Genomic DNA, 16,158 nt, shown 5'->3' with positions numbered 1-16,158 from the left:
GAATATTACGCTAGTCAATTGTTCCATGTGTGTTGTATCAGTCGAGTGGCTTGTGTGATGACGTATCTCACGAGAGGCGGAGCCTTGAGTGTGATAGGAAATAGCGCAAGCCACAAGACTGATACAAACACTTGTTACAATTGACTTGCGTAATATTTGTTTTATTATATACAACTTTGAATCATTTAAGTTAAAACAAGAGCACCTCATAACAGGTGCCATGCTCGGCTGCGGGTGCAGTTTTGAATAGATGAAATCTTGTCAGATTTTTTATTTTTTATTTTTAAGAGGTCATAGTGACCTTGACCTTTGACCTAGTGACCCAAAAATGGAAGTGGCATGTAGAACTCATCAAGGTGAAGCTACATATGAAGTTTCAAAGTTGTAGGTTAAAGCACTTTGATCTTAGAGCCAAATTTCAAAACCTTGACAAAATGTTAAGGTTTTAGCACGATGCGGACGACGACATACATGACACGACGAACTGGCTATGACAATACTTCGGGTTTTCTCCGAAAACAGCCGAGCTAAAAATGAGTTTAAGCGTTCATAATTAACCAAGAATGCTCTTATAATTTTCTGCATTCAAAGTGACGTCATTAAAAGTAGTCCGGCTAGTATGGTAATACGGAATTGGAAAACTAGGGAGTAGTATAATACGGGAATTATTTCTGTGCAGTTGTATTTAACTGATTGATACAACTTGTTTTTTGGGGGGAACATAAAGCAGGTATATAATAAAAGATTGTATTCTTTTATAAGGGATGTCATTTTTTTTTTAAATATCTGCATATTGGATCAACTGTAGAACAAAAATGAGTCAGAATTCAATAAAGGATATTTTAGATATTATTTATGATTAGCGTTAAACATGTCAAATGGTGAGATGGATAAACACATTTTTGCTTAAGATTTTTTATAGACTCAGAATTTGTTTTGGAACACGAAAAATGAAATTGAGCCTCGCACTGTGAACAGGGGGCCTAATACGTGTGCGTAAAGTGTTGTTCTAAACTGGATTTTTGTAGAGTTCCTTAAAACAACAAGAGATGTGTTTGTCAGTAACACAATGCCCCCTACTGCGACACTTTCATTTATTTCATTTTTTTTAAATCATTTAATGGCAGGTACAGATAACTATCTCCCTTTAAAACTTATTACTTCCCTTGGATTTGTTTTTTTGACCTTTGACCTTGAAGGATGACCTTGACCTTTAACCACTCAAAATGTGCAGCTCCATGAGATACACATGCATGCCAAATAAATCAGAAAGTGTCTTCCTGATTAGCCTGTGCATTCTGCTAATCTGGGACGACACTTTACGCACATTCTCACAGAGCGCAACTCAAATACAAACCTTTGCAAAAAAGTAGAGATGTTCCTCCACCGTGAGTAGATCAAACAGGATGTTGTGTTGAGGGCAGAGTCCCAGGTTCTGTCGCACCTTTTCTATGTCCGTACGTATGTCGTAGCCATTTATGATCGCAGAGCCACTTGTAGGGGACATGAATCCTGGAATTAGGGCCAATAACACATACATGACAAACACTGGGCAGGTATTCTGTTATAAATTTGCTTCAATCAAAGTTAGTTCATGTTCTTATATTGTCAAATTATCAAACATATGCTTAACAACTTTTATGAATTCCAGTTTCAATAAAGATTCTGCCAAAAACAAGAAGTCTTAGCTAGAGCATTGGCATTAAGAAATATTGTACTGTTTGGTCTTGTCATGTTATAGAAATTCTATTTTGCAAAAGATGGCATAGAGTGTGTCATTTTTAACAAAGAGAAAACCCCTGCATTATTTCACATCATATAAAACCCCTGCATTATTTCACATCATATAAAACCTTTGCATTATTTCACATCATATAAAACCCCTGCACTATTTCACATCATATAAAAACCCTGCATTATTTCACATCATATAAAACAGGGCTTAACACTAAGGCACGTCCGAACGACATTCACTGCCTGTACCTAGGTCTGAGCTAGCCAATGTCCCAGTAACATGCCCGACAGGTCGTGTGTATTTTGGGCGGGATTATGTGTTCTATATCAATAAACTGCGTTTTAAAAAAGCTTTTGAAAGATGCAAAAACCTTAATACAGTATGATCAGATGACAATTAAATCCCAGAGTGAAGTCGGAGACTACAAACAGATCGTAACTTGAAATAGATTTGGAACCCCCTGATTGCAATCAAAAAGAGGCCAACAATTCAGAAAATCCCCGGCCGTTTTCCTGGTAAATCACGTCATTTCCTATTTTTAAACGGAATTCCGCTAGATACGGTTTTGATTGGTTTCCTCGAAGTGATGTGTTTTCACGATAAAAATACGTTTTAAACTAAAAGCCGGGATCGCCCAGGATTGTCCGGGATCGATGAAAGTATAGAACTCGACATTAACACAAAGTTAATATACAATTATTAATTATTTATCAATTTTAAATCATTTTAATTTATTTGATTAGAAGTGTTTTGACAATCTTTTTTATGCATTTCAATTAGCAAAACTAATATTAATGGTCGATCCCGGCCTTTAGTAGAGAGTTAACCTTATACAATTGTTACGACTACCGTAACACGTTATTTGTTATTTTGCGACACCTAAGATTCACTTACTGTTTGTTGTCAGACGGCAACCGCAGCAATCTATATGCTAAAAAGGTTTTAACGTTCATGTCGTTTAAGTTTGGCTTTACGGGTGGGGATGGGGGTTCCTCGGATAAGAAAAGAAAAGGGAAGGAGGAAAGTATGAGGAAAAAAAAACAAGGAAATTTCTCTCGAATTGGCGTGAAGATTACAAATAGATGTCTTAAGTAGATAAATATTGAATTCATTAGCATTAGTAAGGCAAGCTAATAAGAATGATTGAATCATAATTGAGCATCTCCACACACAAGAAAATACAAGTTAAATGATAATAAAACATGCATGCCCCCCATATGGGCTGTCCGTTGTACTGGCAGCCATTGTGTGAATACGTGTTTTGTCACTGTGACCTTGACCTTTGACCTAGTGACCTGAAAATCAATAGGGGTCATCTGCGAGTCACGATCAATGTACCTATGAAGTGTCATGATCCTAGGCAAACGCGTTCTTGAGTTATCATCCGAAAATCATTTTACTATTTCGGGTCACCGTGACCTTGACCTTTGACCTAGTGACCTGAAAATCAAAAGGGGTCATCTGCGAGTCATGATCAATCTACCCATGAAGTTTCATGATCCTAGGCATATGCGTTCTTGAGTTATCATCCGAAAATCATTTTACTATTTCGGGTCACCATGACCTTGACCTTTGACCTAGTGACCTGAAAATCAATAGGGTTCATCTGCGAGTCATGATCAATCTACCTATGAAGTTTCATGATACTAGGCATATGCGTTCTTGAATAAGCATCCAAAAATCATTTTACTATTTCGGGTCACCGTGACCTTGACCTTTGACCTTGTGACCTCAAAATCACTAGGGGTCATCTGCGAGTCATGATCAATCTACCCATGAAGTTTCATGATCCTAGGCGTATGCGTTCTTGAGTTATCATCTGGAAACCATTTTACTATTTTGGGTCACCCTGACCTTTGACCTAGTGACCTCAAAATCAATAGGGGTCGCTGTGGTGTAATGGATATGGTGTCCGCCTAGCGACCGGGAGGTCACGGGTTCGATCCCCACCGTGGTAGCGTTCTTTAGATCTTCCCCAAAGACACCAAGTACTGGTTCTAGGCCCAGGAAACGGACTCGAGAGCGTTAATATAAGCCTTCGGCTTTCGATGCAATCGAGCTAAAATAAATAGGTTTAAACTAATAGGGGTCATCTGCAAATCATGATCAATCTACCCATGAAGTTTCATGATCCTAGGCGTATGTGTTCTTGAGTTATCATCCGGAAACCATTTTACTATTTCGGGTCATCGTGACCTTGACCTTTGACCTAATGACCTCAAAATCAATAGGGGTCATCTGCAAGCCCATATGGGCTGTCCGTTGTACTGGCAGCCATTGTGTGAATACATGTTTTGTCACTGTGACCTTGACCTTTGACCTGAAAATCAATAGGGGTCATCTGCGATGATCCTAGGCAAACGCGTTCTTGAGTTATCATCCGAAAATCATTTTACTATTTCGGGTCACCGTGACCTTGACCTTGTGACCTAAAAATCAATAGGGGTCATCTGCGAGCCATGATCAATCTACCTATGAAGTTTCATGATCCTAGGTATAAGTGTTCTTGAGTTATCATCCGAAAATCATTTTACTATTTCGGGTCACCGTGACCTTGACCTTTGACCTAGTGACCTGAAAATCTTTAGAGGTCATCTGCGAGTCATGATCAATCTACCTATGAAGTTTCATGATTCTAGGCATATGCGTTCTTGAATTATCATCCGAAAATCATTTTACTATTTCAGGTCACCGTGACCTTGACCTTTGACCTAGTGACCTCAAAATCAATAGGGGTCATCTGCGAGTCATGATCAATCTACCCATGAAGTTTCATGATCCTAGGCGTATGCGTTCTTGAGTTATCATCCGGAAACCATTTTACTATTTCGGGTCAGCGTGACCTTGACCTTTGACGTAGTGACCTCAAAATCAATAGGGGTCATCTGCAAGTCATGATCAATGTACCTATGAAGTTTCATGATCCTAGGTCCAAGCGTTCTTGAGCTATCGTCTGACACCACCGACCGACCTACCGACAGACAGACCGACATGAGCAAAGCAATATACCCCCTCTTCTTCGAAGGGGGGCATAAATATAAAGGTTTTGATAATACTTTGGTCGGGGCACATGAAAGATTGGTCAGGGCTAGTAGGTTCTGCATTTTCTAGCCCGAATGGGCTAGTTGAAAAAAAAAGTTAGTGTTAAGCCCTGTAAAACCCATGCATTATTTCACATCATATAAAAAAAACTGCATTATTTCACATCATATAAAACACCTGCATTATTTCACATCATATAAAACCTCTGCATTATTTCACATCATTTAAAACCCCTGCATTATTTCACATCATATAAAACCCCTGCATTATTCCACATCGATGGACCAATCACAGGTCAAATGTTGCAAGCTAAAAGTGTAATAATTCTTTTCCAGACAAGTTTGTGTCAGCAGAGAGACTGGAACAGAAAGACAAATTAACTATTTTCTAATAAAATTTCAATATTGTGCTGATCCGATCTTGTAAAACAAATTGCTAGGGAAATCCGGCTATATGCATAAGCCTAAAGTGTTGTCGCAGATTACACTGCTTAACAGGGACGACACTTTCAGCTTTTATGTATTTTTTTTTAAAGGAAGTCTCTTCTAAAAGAAAAATCAGTCTAGGTCGAAAGTGTTGTCCCTGATAAGCCTGTGCTGACTTCACAGGCTAAACTGAGATGACACTTTATGCACATAGTGTTGTCCCTGATAAGCCTGTGCTGACTTCACAGGCTAAACTGAGATGACACTTTGCACATAGTGTTGTCCCTGATAAGCCTGTGCTGACTTCACAGGCTAAACTGAGATGACACTTTATGCACATAGTGTTGTCCCTGATAAGCCTGTGCTGAATTCACAGGCTACACTGAGATGACACTTTATGCACATAGTGTTGTCCCTGATAAGCCTGTGCTGACTTCACAGGCTAAACTGAGATGACACTTTGCACATAGTGTTGTCCCTGATAAGCCTGTGCTGACTTCACAGGCTTAACTGAGATGAAACTTTATGCACATAGTGTTGTCCCTGATAAGCCTGTGCTGACTTCACAGGCTAAACTGAGATGAAACTTTATGCACATAGTGTTGTCCCTGATAAGCCTGTGCTGACTTCACAGGCTACACTGAGATGACACTTTATGCACATAGTGTTGTCCCTGATAAGCCTGTGCTGACTTCACAGGCTAAACTGAGATGACACTTTATGCACATAGTGTTGTCCCTGATAAGCCTGTGCTGATATCACAGTCTACACTGGGATGACACTTTATGCACATAGTGTTGTCCCTGATAAGCCTGTGCTGATATCACAGTCTACACTGGGATGAAACTTTATGCACATAGTGTTGTCCCTGATAAGCCTGTGCTGACTTCACAGACTACACGGGGATGACACTTTCAATTTCAGAATCTCATGTAGTTCACTCACCAGTTAGCATTGATATGGTTGTAGTCTAGTTCACTCACCAGTTAGCATTGATATGGTTGTAGTCTAGTTCACTCACCAGTTAGCATTGATATGGTTGTAGTCTAGTTCACTTACCAGTTAGCATTGATATGGTTGTAGTCTAGTTCACTCACCAGTTAGCATTGATATGGTTGTAGTCTAGTTCACTCACCAGTTCGCATTGATATGGTTGTAGTCTAGTTCACTCACCAGTTCGCATTGATATGGTTGTAGTCTAGTTCACTCACCAGTTAGCATTGATATGGTTGTAGTCTAGTTCACTCACCAGTTAGCATTGATATGGTTGTAGTCTAGTTCACTCACCAGTTAGCATTGATATGGTTGTAGTCTAGTTCACTCACCAGTGAGCATTGATATGGTTGTAGTATAGTTCACTCACCAGTTAGCATTGATATGATTGTAGTCTAGTTCACTCACCAGTTAGCATTGATATGGTTGTAGTCTAGTTCACTCACCAGTTAGCATTGATATGGTTGTAGTCTAGTTCACTCACCAGTTAGCATTGATATGGTTGTAGTCTAGTTCACTCACCAGTTAGCATCGATATGGTTGTAGTCTAGTTCACTCACCAGTTAGCATCGATATGGTTGTAGTCTAGTTCACTCACCAGTTAGCATTGATATGGTTGTAGTCTAGTTCACTCACCAGTTAGCATCGATATGGTTGTAGTCTAGTTCACTCACCAGTTAGCATCGATATGGTTGTAGTCTAGTTCACTCACCAGTTAGAATTGATATGGTTGTAGTCTAGTTCACTCACCAGTTAGCATTGATATGGTTGTAGTCTAGTTCACTCACCAGTTAGCATCGATATGGTTGTAGTCTAGTTCACTCACCAGTTAGCATCGATATGGTTGTAGTCTAGTTCACTCACCAGTTAGCATTGATATGGTTGTAGTCTAGTTCACTCACCAGTTAGCATTGATATGGTTGTAGTCTTTCCAGCTCCGTTATGTCCCAGTAGAGATGTAATTTGACCTTCAAACATGTTCAAGGTCGTATTCTCCACTGCAACCTTAGCCTTGAAGGACTGTAAATTAATTCACATATCAGTGAACAGTGCACACTGATAAATGGAGTATTGCATAACTACACTTTATGGTGGAGACATATTTCATGTTTTGATTCAATTGCTTTAGAAGTGTATAAGTAGTTTGCTCCACAATCTTAGAACAAGCCCACCGTCAGTATGACTGCTAAGTACCCCGTGCCAAACTCTGTTTGCCTGGGTATACAAATACTTACATTCACAACATTAAAATATAATATTTTTCATAATTGAGTCAAATCTTTTGATTACTGCATAAATAATATCTGTAGTGCATACAACTAAAACATGATGCTAGGGGGACAAGATTTATTTGCATACATATGAGTCGTGTTCTGAGAAAACTGCACATAATGCAAGTGCGCAAAGTGTTGTCCCAGATTAGCCTGTGCAGTCCGCACAGGCTAATCAGGGACGACACTTTCCGCCTAAATTTGATTTTTGCTTAGAAGAGACTAAATTTAAACGAAAAATGTCATAAAAGCAGAAAGTGTCGTCCCTGATGGGACAACACTTTACGCACAAGCATTAAGCCCAGTTTTCTAAGAACACGGCTCAAATGACTGGTTCAAAACATCATTACATCTATTTGATTATATGAACAATGAAATTCACTGATGGTGACTATATACAATTCAATAACTTTTTTGGTAAAACTTAAATACTTGAGATTGCAAAGTAAGGGAAACAAATAATACAACACCATGCAGGACGTAAGGGTGATACAACACCATGCAGGACGTAAGGGTGATACAACAATACAGATTATTAGGACTTCAACATTTACGATGACATCGATACTTACATGCCATAAAAAAGCAACAAATTAATATCATTTTATTCTAGTTTATATGTTCATAATTGTTCAATAATATGTATGATATATACAGTTATTACAAATTTGTTAAAGGGTACATTAGAAAATCATGCTGTTTTTTATATAAATAGGACAGATACATGTAGTTATGTATTTATTTTAGTATTTTGTTTTGTTAGGTTCAGACTGGACTTCTGATAAACTCTCCAGTATGAGTAAATCATAGATGTACGCTGGCATATCAACTCTTTCAGTGCTGGAACCGAATTTTGAAGGCCTTTGCAAACCGTTTGGATCCTGATGAGACGCCACAGAACGTGGCGTCTCATCAGGATCCAAACTGTTTGCTATTCTGATAGCATTCTTTGAAAAATCAAAGAAAATGCTAATTTTAGAAATTCAGCAGATGACATTTTAGCACACGACAAATTTCCCAGCATGCAAAGGGTTAAGTAGCAGGCGAAATTAAAGAGACTTGTTCAGAGCTTGATTAATAAATGGACAGAAAAAAAATGTAATAAATTCTAAAATGAATTATATCAAAATAAGAGTACCGGTAACACTAATAAATTGGAGAAATACAAAAATCACTATTTCATTTATGGAATATCAACAATTGAAAGGGATAAAATTACAAAGAGTTTCTAAGGCTTTTAATTGGCATTAAAAGAAATATGTATATTACTACTTACAATAAAAACAACATGAAGATTCAAAGCCAGGATGAGCATGTGATAGCATTTTTTATTTTGATACCAAAAGACCAAGTTCCAATTACAGCTAAGGCAAAACAATATACTAATTCTTTGTCTTTGTGATTTATACTATTTTAGATTAATTCAAGATTATTCCAAGCATTATTATTTTATTAATGTTAGATAACATAATTTTTCCAAATACAAAACTCTGTGAAAAGTTTCCTAAATTATTCTCATTTGAACATTTTCCTTTAGTATTCTAATTGTTATCCAAAGCTCAAAAGGTAGATGACAGATTTCAAGAGTATTAGTTTTCATTGAGAGGAAAGAACAAAGCACTCAAAAGCAACCAAAAATATAAAAAAAAACATTGAAGTAAAGCAGCTTCTGTCTCAAGGGCGACTCAAGCTATGGATTTTTTCATTTTTAAATTGGTTTTTTATTCATTGATGATCACAGAAAATCTATGCTTTGGCACTTAAATTATGGCATATTAAATCAAAACTAGTCATTATACGAAAGGCTCAACTTTGCAGCTGACATTTTCTTGCTGTTTAAACATCTTGGAAATTAACAGTTACCTAAAAACCCCTGTCAATTGAAAATAATGCAATGCATGCTAACATTTCATTTTAATACTAATGAAAATAAATTGTTCATTTCACTGTGAAATATTTTCTTTGTAATATTCACTTTAACTATGTTTATGTTAGACAGCTTTTCCAGCTTTTACTGCATTCATAATTCATAAAATATTTATTTTCCACATGTTGCTTAACTTGGGAATGAATTTTACTGATTCATTTCTGGGAATTTCCAGAACTACTTTCACACCATTAGACTAGGCCAATTGTTATTGCAGAATAGCCCACCATTTTTTCCTCCTTTGTCTTAACAAAAAAGAAGTCTGGTGTTGTGGTAGAATTTATAATTTATGTTAACTTACAGATATCTTGTATTTAACCCTTTCCTCATCAAAAGCAAAGTGAAAATAGCTTTGGCAACCAGCAAAAAAACAGAACAGCCTGGGAGTAACGCGCAGTTTGTTCAGGTTTTATGCAGTTTGCTGCTCATCAGTATCTTAAGGTTAGAAATGAAGCCTTTAAACTTGAATTAAGTATGAAAGGTATTTAATTAAATGTAACTTTGTAAAGGACTACAAATGCGTCAAAATATGTATCTAAGTGGTAAAGGGTGAATTCAGATCAACGTATTTAAAGTCGCCCAGAGATTGAAAGCTGCTTATATAGAGACTAGCTTGTAGTTAAGGCCTCCTAACATTCTTGAGTCGCGTTCTGAGAAAACTGGGCATAATGCATGTGCATAAAGTGGCGTCCCAGATTAGCCTGTGCAGTCCACACAGGCTAATCTGGGACAACACTTTCCGCTTTTATGGTATTTTTAAAGGAAGTCTCTTCTCACCAAAAATTTTGTTTAGACACAAAGTGTCGTCCCTGACTGCACTGCGGACTGCACATGCTAATCTGGGACAACACTTTACGCACATGCATTATGCCCAGATTTCTCAGAACGCAACTCAAGAATGTTAGGAGGCCGTAACTACAAACAATGTTTAGGTTTGTGTCAGTGGTCTTACTTTCTTACACCTGTCAAACACGCCTCCATCAAACATCTGAAGCATGCAGAGCAGAACAATATAAGCATGTGAAAATGACATGGCATTGTAATGCATGGATAATATAAGTCGCGTTCTGAGAAAACTGGGCATAATGCATGTGCGTTAAGTGTCGTCCCAGATAAGCCTGCGCACAGGCTAATCAGGGACGACACTTTCCACTTTAATGACATTTTTCGTTTAAACTAAGTCTCTTCTTAGCAAAAATGCAATTTAGGTGCGGAAAGTGTCCTCCCTGATTTGCCTGTGCAGTCTGGGACGCCACTTTACGCACATGCATTATGCCTAGTTTTCTAAGAACGTGACTCATATGATGATAACTACAGGTTTGTTAATAAATAGTATATCTCAAAGTGTCAGTGAAGTCATGGCTATGGTGTTCAACTCGTGACCGAGATGTCTGGGGTTCAATCCCCACTCAGGGAATGTTGCCAGGATCCTTCCAAAGACACCAAGTACTGGTTCCAGGGAATGTTGCCAGGATCCTTCCAAAGACACCAAGTACTGGTTCTTCACAAGAAACAAACGCAAAAGTGGCTATACAAGCCAAAGGCTGTCAATGTAAGTGAGCTATAAAAAAATAGACTAAAGTAAAGATACATCACATACTAGCAAGATACACTGATTATATGATGATACAATGTAAGCTGATATATTCCATGAAATGCACTGATTTGTGAACAACTTTAATGCTTTATCAATATATTCCACCAGCAATTATGTATTCACAAATGTTCCTTTAAATGCACACAATGTATTTAATTATGCAAGCAGCTAAAGTATTTGTTTCAGGCCTTACACTGACATTTGCCAAATTTTCCAATCGCTACACATTTGGCTAAAGGCCTTATTATTTATTCTCTTCGACTTCGAGAGGCGCAAACAGTCATACTTTAAGATAAGAAAACCTCACAATAAGCCCAATACATTTAAGATTTCAAAGTACAGTTCAGATTCAATTTTTTTGAGTCAAAGTCTGCTCTCATGAATATTGTTTTCAATGTTCCTTATTCAACTGCACTGTAAATAATCTGACGCACTGACTATATTAACAAGAGCACCGCATAACGGGTGCCACGCTTGGCTCTGAAAGCTTGTCAGAATTTTTTATTTTTTAATATTTTTTTTAAAGAGGTCAAAGTGACCTTGATCTTTGACCTAGTGACCCAAAATGGGTGTGGCGTGTAGCACTCCTCAAGGTGCATCAACATATGAAGTTTCAAAGTTGTAGGTGGAAGCACTTTGATTTAAGAGCCAATGTAAAGGTTTTAGCATGACGCCGACGGACGGCTGACGGCTAGCAGGCTATGACAATACCTCGGGTTTTCTCCGAAAACAGCCTTGCTAATAAAACTAACAAATATTCTCAGTCTACAGTCTCTAAACATACATTCTCTATTAAATTTAACTACTAAATATTCTAACCCAGATCAGTGATTATTAATTATTCCTACCTTTCGTAAGTTTCGTATACTGATGCCAATCCTAGCGTCAGGCGGGTCACGCTCGAAGTTCTTGGGGTTAATGACTGCTCCATTTTGGTGTCCGTTAATCATGTCAGAGTCATTTACCTTTGACCCACACCAATACGACGGCTGAAAATAAAGGAACATCATGCAAATAAATAGAAAATACTTCGGCAAATGTTGAAGACCGATAAGTTTCTCTAGCGATGCTTCCCAAACCTGAACAAGGAGCCCTGGCAAGTGGTCACCTTTTTTATGCTTCGCAAATAAACATTTCTGTTTTCAATAATTATCTAATTGTATTTCCCACCATTTTCTAATGTTTTCTTTCTCCAAATTGAAAACTAACACAAGGAGCAAAACAAGATAAACATTAAATGACAGAATTGAAATAAATAAAATGACATTATAATTGCCTGTGAAACCTCTGTAGTGGCTATGCTGGAATAAAGCTTAGTTTATACCTCAGCATTTATTTTGACCCTGCATACCTGATGATGGAATAAGTATGATATCAATAATAAAATTGAATGTTTACTGAGACACTATCGACAAACATAGATTGGAAATCATTAACACAGAATATGGCTTTTTACAAGACAATTCAATTTACCTTCGATTCATACAGTATTTTATTTTTATAGTATTGTTTTTATTAATAATAAATGATAGGAAATGTTCATGTAAGATAATTATTACAAAGATGTCATCAAAAGTTATTTCAAATTGAGCATGATCTAACTGTTTATTTTTGGGATTTCATGCACACTGTTTGTTGAATGTGTATTCCGTAGTTAAGCGATTTAATGGTTCTTCTTCCTTTACAAGCAATTTATGCATTATTATCATATTAAATTATTGCATTACATACAATGGATTTTTTCATGCAGCAATTTGAGAACCCATCACTACAAACAATGTCACCATTAATGGCTTAAATGATAAACTTTTTGTAAGCTTCCCACATACAGTGGCAATTTTGAGCTACAAGTTGAATGTTTAATAGTGAAAATGGTTAACACTTTATTTTTATTACAGCTGCACTTCTTTGCACAACTTCTATAAAGCGCAGTATGCCTAATAACTACATACATGCAAAGACAGCAATAATATATTTGGTAAACTAAGAAGAGTTAAGTTTTACATAAGTTTTAATTTATATTTTGTTGACAGCCACCAAAGGGCATTGCCTCACAGCTGTACTTCAAAGGAGGTGCTTCAGGACTGTACTCCAGTAGATCCCCCTCACTGAGAGATACACAGCAAAATGAGGCAGAGCTGGGAGCCAAAGAAGACCAACTGGAGAACATAGTAAGTCTCGAGCTGGGAGCCAAAGAAGACCAACTGGACACCATAGTAAGTCTCGAGCTGGGAGCCAAAGAAGACCAACTGGACACCATAGTAAGTCTCGAGCTGGGACCCAAAGAAGACCAACTGGAGAACATAGTAAGACTCGAGCTCGGAGCCAAAGAAGATCAACTGGAGACCATAGTAAGTCTCGAGCTGGGAGCCAAAGAAGACCAACTGGAGAACATAATAAGTCTCAAGATGGGAGCCAAAGAAGACCTACTGGAGACCATAGTAAGTTTTGAGCTGGGAGCCAAAGACCAACTGGAGACCATAGTAAGACTCGAGCTGGGAACAAAAGAAGACCAACTGGAGAACATAGTAAGTCTCGAGCTGGGAGCCAAAGAAGATAACAGTCTCAAAGAAATAAACACCATAGTCATGTGCCTGTTCATAACTTAACAGCTGCAGGACGGCTACAATCACTTGTCCTGATGATCCATCACCTGTCCAGATTAATACAGATGATCATCTTCCAACAGTAAACAGGAAACAATTGACTAAACCACTACTTCCATAGTTGAAAATGAAGCAGTTTTAATACACTTAAAACATAGAAATTCAGTTAAATTACTGGTGTGCTTCAAATAAATTAAAGAAAACGACCTATTTACAAAAAGATGAAGTTAGTGTTCAAAATGCCTCTGACATTAATGCATTTTCGAAATTCTTTTCTTGAATTAAATACATGTTGTGTACTTTGAAAAATCCAGGTCACAAATATAAAACTGGCAAGACAAATGAATGCCAGGAGAATCAAAACCAGTTAGCTGTTGCCCATAGAGCACATTCCAACAGTTTCACAGAAATATCAAACCTGTCAACATTGATTCATAAGTCATAATAGCACATGTCTACCTATTATCTTATTGTGGCTAATTGTATTAAAACATGAAAATAAATCCGAATTTTATACTGAATTGTTTATCTTTTGCAACTGTTTCTAATGAAACATGCATTGTGGCTACTTATTCAGGCCCTATTAGTCCCATGTTGTTATGATTCTATAAGTGCAAAAGACACAACTATGAACTTACTAAAATCATTTGCCGATTAAATGTGTAATTATTGCAAGATTGAACCAACAAACTACTAACTCAAACAGTTAGAAAAAACACATCTACTGCAAAAAATATAGGAATATCACCTTTTTTCCACACCAGTACTTTGTCTACAAGTAAAATACAGATGGTTCCATAAAGGCATGATGCTTGAATATAAAACCTTGAACAAATGCTCAGTGTTTCCATGGCAATACAAAAACTGGTAGATTTTTGTTGGTGAATGATTTAGCGATTTGGTGGAACAATCGAAAATGCATAAAATAACACAATTAATTCACTAATTAATTACAAAATGTGTTTTTGCTTGATAAGCTACCTATCTGAGAATTAATAATGAATGTGAGTTATACATTAGCAAATGAACAAGAAGTTTGAGTATTCTTCATGAAAATACAAGTACTTTTGAAAGTTCTTTCTTAAAATAACCAAATTTATAAGTTTTGAAACACAGGCAAACCAATAAAAACAGAAGAAATTCTATAACCATTCACAGAAGCTAGTGAAACCAGAACAAACACCTAGCCACCAGTTTAAGATCGGGATGTTTTTTCACAATATATCTCAGCTATGTCATGGTTTATTATTCTTTATTTCAAATATGTCTCTCTTCAGTAAAGAGAATATTTTGGAGTAATTTTGTCTAATTAAGTATGGATTTTCACAGATTTCTATGAGTAGTGTGTATTGCGTATTGTCAGTGTACGGTCAAACTGTAAGCTATCATAATTACCAGGAATGGGAACCACGGGGGTTGGGCGATACCGGCTTCCCCAGGGTTGATGTTGTCCACATACCAGGCAATCAGCATGTAGAGTACCGTATCAACAATAAGCATCACCATGGCGTCAATCAGTGCAAAGTTGTCATCCACCGTTCCTGGTTCGTAAAAATTGCTCCACTGTGCTCCTTCACCTGAATATGAGCAATAACATGAATTAACCCATTTATTCCTTGTGGACTCTGCCATCCTTCTAAATTGAATCAGTTTATTTCCAAAATTAGGGATGACTAGCATATTTAATTCTATATTTAGAATATTTCTTACAGAAATTCCTTTAAGCAAACAGTGCAGACACTGATGAGACGCCATATGATGCGGCGTCTCATCTGGGTCTACGCTGTTTGCCAAGGCCTTTTTTCTAGACGCTAGGCATAAATGGGTTAAGATATTAATAAATGTCCTTCAAAATCAGGTCACTTCTATTGCCTCAGACGAACTTATATGGCAATGTGTCCTTTGTATGGCAAAAACGTGTCTTATTTATCAAATCCAGTTCCAATATTCCAAATTGATGGTTTGGTTTTAAGATAGTTGGAAATAGAACTGTTAATTATAGAAATAAAGAGTTTCAAGTTATAATATCCATTTGTATGATATCTTTAAGGTCATTATTTTTTCTTTTACAAGTTTTATCAATTTCATTAAAAAATTATATATCAATCAATAATACTTTTTTACTCATTTAAAGTAATTTCACCCAAAAATTCTCAATTTAATAGGTATTGGTCATAATCCCAAAGAAGTGAAACAAGAGGGCCAAGATGGCCCTAGTTCGCTTACCTGAGAGGAGTCGGTTTTATTCAATCTTTACCAAACGTCAAACTTGACCTAGATATTGTCCAGACAAACATCCTGGTCAAGTTTCATCATTATTGATCCAAAACTCTGGCATATTGAGTGATTTTGTTTTTGTAAGATTTGGCCTGGTGACCTATGTTTTGAGTTGACCCCCTTACCAAACATCAAACTTTGCTTACAAAAAGAATATTATGACCAAGATTCATAAAATCTGAAACAAAATTGTGATCTCTAGAGTGTTTACAAGGATTTTGTATAATAATATGAAAATTTGGACAATCTAAAGGCAATAATTATGGCATTAAATATGTGATATAT

At 36.9% G+C, this 16,158-nt stretch overlaps 1 protein-coding gene across 1 annotated transcript in view; it reads right to left on the bottom strand.

Moving 5' to 3' along the window:
- LOC127880581 (phospholipid-transporting ATPase ABCA3-like) overlaps window positions 1-16,158 on the bottom strand; it is an 89,944-nt gene that overhangs the window by 34,464 nt on the left and 39,322 nt on the right. Inside the window, exons 7-12 of the mRNA XM_052427894.1 lie at window positions 14,992-15,173; window positions 14,345-14,368; window positions 11,839-11,979; window positions 10,346-10,381; window positions 7,098-7,215; window positions 1,358-1,512 (exon numbers count right to left, since the gene is read on the bottom strand). Coding sequence (XP_052283854.1) covers window positions 1,358-1,512; window positions 7,098-7,215; window positions 10,346-10,381; window positions 11,839-11,979; window positions 14,345-14,368; window positions 14,992-15,173 — 656 coding nt within the window. The remainder of the gene's footprint in view (window positions 1-1,357; window positions 1,513-7,097; window positions 7,216-10,345; window positions 10,382-11,838; window positions 11,980-14,344; window positions 14,369-14,991; window positions 15,174-16,158) is intronic.

Source organism: Dreissena polymorpha, chromosome 5 (genome assembly GCF_020536995.1).
Source record: "Dreissena polymorpha isolate Duluth1 chromosome 5, UMN_Dpol_1.0, whole genome shotgun sequence".
NCBI lineage: Eukaryota > Metazoa > Mollusca > Bivalvia > Myida > Dreissenidae > Dreissena > Dreissena polymorpha.
This window is presented reverse-complemented; position numbering and strand designations above follow the sequence as displayed.